This window comes from Harpegnathos saltator, unplaced genomic scaffold (assembly GCF_003227715.2).
Source record: "Harpegnathos saltator strain DR-91 unplaced genomic scaffold, Hsal_v8.6 scaffold98, whole genome shotgun sequence".
Classification (NCBI taxonomy): domain Eukaryota; kingdom Metazoa; phylum Arthropoda; class Insecta; order Hymenoptera; family Formicidae; genus Harpegnathos; species Harpegnathos saltator.
Window position 1 is genome coordinate 1 of NW_020230726.1, and position 8,591 is coordinate 8,591.

Below are 8,591 nucleotides of genomic sequence, written 5' to 3' on the forward strand. Positions count from 1 at the left end.
AGTTTTCGTAATTATGAATACGTTCGCGAAATTTGAACATTTGTGCTTCTTTGTACAATTTTATACGTTCTATGTTACTTATTTTCTTTATTTTATTAAAACGTATTTTATTTTATTTGATATGTTTGTCCTTTATAAGTTTTCCTTTATAAATCTTTTTATTTATTCGATAAATTTTTAATTTTCCTATTGAATATATTATTGCTTTTATACTACCGTTATTATATCGTGTGCGGGAATATATCTTAACAGTCATTAAAAATTTTAACAGTCTTAACTATATCTTAACAGTATCTTAACTATATCTAACTATATCTTAACTATATCTTAACAGTCATTAAAAATTTTAATGCCTGCATACGATGATTGTAACACTTTTTATGAATGTCAAACCATTCAGCATGCATTTTATTAGTGGCATGTATACCTTCATTTATCATCTTTTCAAGAAGTTGTGTGGATGCCCAATGATGTTGCCACGAACGATTAAAAGTCATTAACTGTGTTTTAATGATATTTATAAAAAGATTTGTTGGTCGAACTAATTTCGTGACTATCGGCGCATCTTCGTCTGCATTAGGATATTCCCGATATTCGATATATTTTTCATTAGCTGTTACGTCTTCCATTGGTGTTTTTAACATTATTTGACGACAATAGTTACAATCATTTTTTTCAATACATCGTCGTGCTACATATCCTGCAAAGAATGTAATAGCATTTTCATCATAATTACTTATTATATTCATATTTTCAATGTCTACATCATCGTATTCCTCTACAATTTCTGCATGTTTATCGAACAATTCTGTTTCTGAATCAACATCATCAACAACAACAGCGTCAGTATTATTAACACTTATGCAATGTTCAATCGTTTTCATGAGATGATTCGGCTGATTAATAAGAGCCTCACTTTCAGAACATTGAACGTTGCCCTTATCGCTTGCCAGAATGTAACCCGTAGAAAGAATAACAGACAGTCGTACCATTCTTGCAGTTGGATTAGGATTAAATCTTCCGCGTTGTCGAAGTTTTGAAAACAAATATTCCACTGAATCTTGATTACATAAACCTGTTGCAAGTTCAAACTTATCATATTTACGTGAAAGTATCTTATACAAAGTAAAAATAGCTTGTGTTGTAATCACGAAACCTTTGAAGCATGGAACTTGAAATACTTTATTCGGAAATTTTGACCATCCTGAACACCACTGCACAAAATTAGTCAAAAGTATTTCAATATCAGGATTTTTTTGGGATAATGGCCGTTTTTCACCAAATTTAACTTTAAGGCTATAAGAATTGCAAGTATCTATTACGTTATTCATATATTCAGCAAAATCAGCCGTAGCTTTCCATGTATTAGAATCTAATTCTTTTTCGTCATCGGCTATTTTAATTGCAGCTGCGAATTTATTACTAAATAATTGAAACGCTCTTTTCACGTTCATTGCTTCAAAACTATTTGGACGAATGTGTGCCTCTGTTATATGGGATAATAAATTTGAGCCTCCTTTTGTAGCATTATCGATACACCACATCTTAATAAAATCTGAATATGATGCAATTATTTCCCCGTTGCAATATATCTTATCATGTGTTCTAGGAAACTAGCTAATCTTTTAACTATGTGCGGGAAGTCGAAGGAAGCATAATAGTTTTTATTTTTATATATAAAAAATGGTGTTTGTACTTCAACACCGAGTTGACTAAACGCAGCTTGATTGTGTACACCTTGATCACATGTCACGAGTTGCACATCAGCACCTGTTTCATTTAATTTGTCTAAACATATCTTCACTAATTCAACTATTTCCTTTGATTTTAAAACATTTCAACAAGGAAATACGCTAAAGGTTGTCGCCACGGATGATGTGCATTCAAACTATCAAGGCAAAGCACAAATACGCACTTAGCTCTTTCGTTTCTTCTACCTAGAGGTCCTAGATCGACAAGACTTTCTATTTCATCTAATTTTAAAGAATATTCCTCATAACTTTTTATATACATTTCATCCCATTTTAAGGCACACACTCGTTCTTCCTGAGGTATTTGCGATATTTTTTCTTTTAATTTTTTAAATAAAAATTCCAGGTTTTATATCATACTCTTCTAACCATCTTCTAACTGTTCGCTGTCCGGGAAAATTGCAACCTGTTTTCTTTAAGCGACAAAATGCTGACGCTGAATAATAATAATTTTCTTCCTCTTGTAACGGCCGGACTCCGCGGTTCGGTCGTCGCTACGCGTTTCGCGCGGATAATGCTCGTCGGAGTCCGGGTTCGAGGAGGAGTAAAGCAGCGAGACACTTGAAAATGGCAATAGAAATAACTTAGCTTTATTCTATGCTTACTGAGATACAAGAGTTCGGTCCCGAAGGCGTTGTCGCGGGCCGCGTCTATTAGGCGCGTCGGTACGGTACGGTGCGGTGCGGTGAGCGGTACAAGCGCGCGTACGGACGGATAGGCCGCGCGGAAGGCGGGGCCTATTGCGCGACGCGTGTAGACGGTAACGACGGTAACGGCGCGGTGATCGGTCTCGCTTCGCGACGCTGGGCGTCTCGGACAATTACCGCCCAATACTCGTCTCGCAATCGCTCGCGTATAGATGGTCACCGGACCGGAGATTTCGACTCTCGGACGAACGCACGCACGCAAGTCGCGGAATACGCGAAATGATTTCGTCCGTCGGGGCCGAGGATTCTCGACAGAGAAGGCGTATGCACCTTCCCTTTTCCCTACGTTCGCGGAGGAAAGCGATCAAGTGCTGCGGACACTCAGTGGAGACGGCGGACACACCGTCCCGGGTTCTTGGTCGCTAGACGGATCGCCTAAAGGCTGAGTACGCTCAGCGGAGTTCGCCGACGGACGAACCCCTGACTCAAGGCGGCGGGTAAAGGCGAGAGACTGTCGAGTACGCTCGACTGAGCACGCGCACGCACGAGCCTAGGAAGACGGGAGACGGCCAAGTATCGAGTACGCTCGATCGAGACTGCGGACGCACAATCCCGTTTGCTTAGTCGCTGGTCGGGTAGTCAGAATACGGAAAGCAAAGCGAAACGGTCCGGATATTCTCTTTTTCGGCATACAAGCGTCTAGATTGAATCGGCGGTACGGATCGGTCTGGTGTCTAGAAGCTCGATCGCCGTCGTTTTATAGTTGATCGCGCTACAATTGATACGGCGGCGATCGAGCGGCGCGCCTATCGGCGCGAGGCACGGCGACGGCGCGTGATCGCGGCTGCGCGCGCTAGCGGCAGCGCGTGATCGCCGCGGCGCGCGATAGCGGCGGCGCGAGATAGCGGCGGCGCGATCGTTTCGATAGCTTAAGGTGGCGCAAAGCGCCGTTCTTCGGCCCGACAGGTGGTCGGTCGAGCCGGTAGTAACGAGGTGCATCTGCGCCTCGTTACACTCTGTATATTGTGTGCGCGGAATATGCAGTTGCAAATGTATCATACTTTTTGCAACAGGATTAAGTTTTTGTTTATTTATCAAATTCTTTAATATTTGTTTTTCCGACTTTTGACTTTTACATTTTTCACGCGCTTGTGTCATATATCGCAACTGATAATTTAAACGTTTAATTTTTTTTCATAAATTAAGATTTTCTATTCTTAAAACCTTGATAATTAAATCTGGATTGTTATCTGGATTTTCTTTACTTTGCATGCATTTTTCCTTACGTTTCACATTCTCACGTGTGTGTGGTTCTGGTTCCAAATGCATCCATTCCATGACATCTTCCTCTTCTGCAGTAATGTCGAAAAGTACAGTTCCAGATCCATATGTTCGTACTGCAGACTGTTGAAGTTCTTCTTTTTCTAATATAATATTTTGGTGATTGGGTAAAGATAATTCTGCAACGTCCCTTTGTACCTCTCTTATTTCTATATTATCTTTATGTGCAGAAGAGGCATCTTTGTCGTACGGAATTGGTACAGCATCTCTACGCAATTTTATTTTTTGTGGGTTTTTAAAGGACGTCACAACAAAATGATCTTCGCACAATCCCGCAGCTCGAAGGGTATTCGGAGACCATGTCTCCAACCTAGTATTTCCTGTAACAAAAAATAAAAAACAAGCGAATACGCGTTTATTTCTGACTTCCGTAGCAAGAAATTTGTATATGTATTCCAACAGAATAATTGTGTATTATAAGTAAGCAGTAAGCATCATGAAATGAAGAATTTTATGATGGTTGCACTAAGATATTTAGCATCAAGTCATGGTTTCGTCTGAATATAATTTGAAAATAATATTTGTTCTAAATATCATATTACACATTTCCAATTTAGGATTTTTTTTTTCTTTGGATATCATTATATCAATTATTTTTATATTTAATAATTAATAATAAAGCATTTAATATTTAATAATGAAATCATAACTGTCAGTTTTTCATACTACAAAGCAACAATCACATTTTTCAATATTTAGAGCATTTTCAGACAAAAAAATTGCAATTGGGAAATTATGAAATAACTTTAATAAAATAAGAAAAAGAATTATAGGTGAATGTTATATAAATATTTCAATAATCTTTGTATTTATTAACGTTTTATTACATTATTTTTAAAAACCAACTTAATTTTTTACTGAAAAATTACAAGTACTGTACAGGGTGTCCTGAAATTAAATGTCAAAACTTCAAAAGCGTGTAGAGGATCGATAAAGTAAGATAAAAGTCCTTTACAGATTTGCTCGTTTTAACTTCCTTGTGAAGAAAATCACAAAAAAACAAAAAAAGTGTTTATCTAATATTTACACTTATTCTTTTTTTAATTTGTTTACACTTATTTATTGCTTTACTTAGTAAATTTCAATTCAGATTGTTCAAAATGTTGACCTTTTGCAGCAATGCAAACATTGCATCTATTACTGACAGCTTGTATTGCAGCCAAACACTAATCTTATGATATTTGATGCACAGCAGCCACGATTCGATTTCTTAGCTTAGCCCCCCACACAAAGAAATCCATAGATGTTAGATCGAGTAATTGTGATGGCCAAGATATAAAACCTCAACGTTCAATCCATTGTCAAAAAATCTAAAATAAGTTTTATCTGAAATAAAATTTCAGTGAAATCTTGCTTCCACTGATGAGAAATAATAAAATATAAATGGAACAAAAGAAAGAGATTTGTGTGCAGTGACACAGTCAGTATTTGCAAACTGCATCAATAACATGAACAATCGCTGTTATTCACTGATTCTTTTAGCGAAATTTTTTGCAGTGCTATATTTAGAGCAAAAGCTTCTATTACAACTATAATGTTTCAATAAAAAATGCATTGATTATATTTTAAAGAGTATCGCGCGGATTGTGAGAATTTTGTGGTACTGAGATTTAGAATGCAACGTTGTTAAAATAATATGTAATATTAGAATGATAATAAGCCGAACAGTTGCAATTACAAGGTATCAAACTTTTTTACCATTTCAAAATTGAAACAGCAAAAAACGGTGAAATATTCCTTTTACTGATACAATAAAAAACATTTTTACTGATTCACTTTAAGAGAATACATATACGAATCTGCCTTTCTTTAAAAAAAAAGGACGTTAATATATGAAACAGTAAGATCCCTGCGAGGAATGATTCGTCGATCGACATCGAAAGCCACATAACACAAGATCTCCAAGGAATATGAGACTTTACGAAGTTTGGAAGACGTTTGGAAGTCTTCGGATTTCTTTCGGACGTTCTTAAGACGTAAAACATCCTCTAGATGTCTTTCGGACGTTCTTGTGATCGCGTGCTGTCTAGGAACGACGTCAGTTAGATGGTTGCTCGTATCAATTATCAATGATATATGGCCTTTCATTACATTCTCTAAGTTTCAATTGTTAATTTAACGATTCCTTTCACAAGTCAAATATTAACATGCTGATTTGAAACATAATGCGAAAAGCTCGAAAATAAATGCGAAACAGAGAAGAGATTAACAATGAATGATTATTATTTAATATGCAACTTACAGTTAAATGGACGTCAATTCGACAAGTCATTCTTCGCTGAGATAAAGATCTACCTGCATTGTATATTCATTGATGATATCTTGCATCGTTTTGCATGGGAAACCTGAATAGGCGCTTTCCATTACATTTCCCATTACTGCAATTTTTATACACACAGGTATTTGAATAGCGAACTGCACGGAACTGATTTGACATTATATATTAATTTAGAATATATACAGTGTTATACACTGTATGAAAAAAAATATGAAAAAAAAAGAAATCACAACACGTGACAAGAAAAAGAAAAAAAAGAAGAAGAATAGACGCGATTCAACACACGCGTAAGCACACGCGATGTTTATATATAATCGCGTTAAGGAAAAGAAATATGAAAAAAATAAGTGTTGTGAAATCTCGTTGATTCGCTAAGATAAGAAACACTGAAAATTCGCACAAGAACGAGAATCGTTAGAATACGGATTACGAAGTGCAGTCGTAAAGCTCGCCGCGAGTACTGATGACTGTCGCCGATAGATTGCCACGCTGCTCATGTCAGAATACCTCTCCGAGGGGAGAGAACGTTGAGCATTGCGCTTCTGTTGTTTCAAAGCCAGCAGATAATCACGATTGAACACTCGTAAAGTCAACCGAATTTTAACCATCTCGTAGAAACAAGTGCTTCAACTCATTAATATAAATGTAGAGGAAAGTAACCGAAACAGCCAAAAACCTCCTACAGAAAGGAAGAGATTTAAACAGAAATTCATATTCAGTAGCTTCGAGACATTAAGTCAATTAGACATTCTATGTTAATGTAAGTTGCATATTAAATAATAATCATTCATTGTTAATCTCTTCTCTGCTTCGCATTTATTTTCGAGCTTTTTGCATTATATTTCAAATCAGCATGTTAATCTTTGACTTGTGAAAGGAATTGTTCAATTAACAATTGAAACTTAGAGAATGTAATGAAAGGCCATATTGATTGAGGCCATTGATAATTGATATGAGCAATTTCAATCGGTTCAATCGAAGAGCGTTCCATTGTGTAGGTTACAATTGTGTTAGGTTACAATTGGTTATATAGATAATATTTATAATCGTAACATCGTGAAAGATGCCGATGATTCAAAAACGCTAAGATTTAGTTTCATAATTAATTTTAACCGGAGTTTAAGACTTATTGAGACAAACTTGCATAGTCGTATTGTTCATATGCATAACTGAAGTAGAACAAATAATTATATAAAAGTGAAGATGATGTCAAAATTAAGTCAAAATAATTTTGACGTTATCTTGACCTTTGATAATTATTTGTTCTAGAGAAGGAAACAGATTAATTAAATGTAAAATATGTCTAATATAAAAGGCACGCTTGTACGGATTATGATTGGTTGATTTCCTTGTGCGTATCAATGATGTGATTATATAATTTTGTTTAGATAGGCTTTTAAAGAGTTGTCTTATTCAACCCGACAAAAAATACGTATATTTCGTTAATTTTTTTTGCGGAAGCGAAAAAGATCACATGATTAAAAGATTACGGGTTTTGAGAGTTTGCTTAATGATGTTTAAAGAATATATATACATTTTTGTACAAGTATGTAAGGTTAAAAATATATAAAATATTGCAGTAAAAGCAAAGAGGTTGCAAATAGACGATTCCAAGGAATTTCTAAATGTGTGTGATTTAATTTTTCACAATTATTTTAAATAGCTTTTTATTTTCTATAAGTATAGCTATCGTCTGAACTACAATCGGAACACAAATAATAAAATGGTAGCATTTAGAACAAAAATCGTCTATTTCTGGCCTCTCGGTAAAGTTTAATAAAAAATATTAATTATTAATGAATTTGGTTAATTGTAGTTAAAACGGTAAAGAGAAGTCTATTTTATAATACTGCCAAGTTACAAGTCGATTGGTCAAATAGTTATTGAGATATCGTGCGCACCGTGGAACCTCCTTGCTTTCACTGCAATATTTTTCATATTTTTAATCTTATATGTAGAAATATATATACATTCTTTACAAACATCACCTTAAACAAACCCTCAAAACAAAAATCTTGTAATCTTAAAGAAACAGGATATTAATCTAAAAAATAGAAACGATCAGAAATAACCGCTCGGTACTTCTAATATTAACGAATTATATTCCGGTTAAAATAATATAAATCGTATAATATATTCCGGTTAATATAATATAAGTCGTATAATATATTCCGGTTAATATAATATAAGTCGTGAAACTGGACCTAAGTAAGACTTACGTTAAGCGAATGTTCTCTTGAAACTGAAAACATTAATAATAATAATAATGATAATTATATTTCGATTTATCTTTTTTTCTATACTATCTAACTATCTATCTATCTATTTCTCTATATCTATCTATCCATCTATCTATCTATCTGTCTATCTATTTATCCATCTATATCTATCTTTATATCTATCTATCTATCTATCTATTTATCCATCTATCTTTTTTCTTCCTATGTATCATTGCAACCTATCCTGTTCTATCCATATTTCTTGCAAATGCAAACAATTAATATTACATTAATTTTTATATTAAAATATATTTTTTATACTATAACATGCTGAATTAATAATTAATAAAATTCA

At 34.6% G+C, this 8,591-nt stretch overlaps 1 protein-coding gene across 1 annotated transcript; it reads right to left on the bottom strand.

Annotated features, from left to right (window-relative positions):
* Positions 1–427: 427 nt before the first annotated feature.
* LOC112590642 (uncharacterized) lies at positions 428–5,827 on the bottom strand (the record flags this gene model as incomplete). The annotated part of the gene is made up of 3 exons (XM_025307818.1): positions 5,662–5,827; positions 3,685–4,059; positions 428–700 (listed from the first exon to the last, which is right to left on the bottom strand). Coding segments are annotated over exons 1-3 (814 nt in total), but the record flags the coding sequence as incomplete, so codon positions are not given.
* Positions 5,828–8,591: the final 2,764 nt, after the last annotated feature.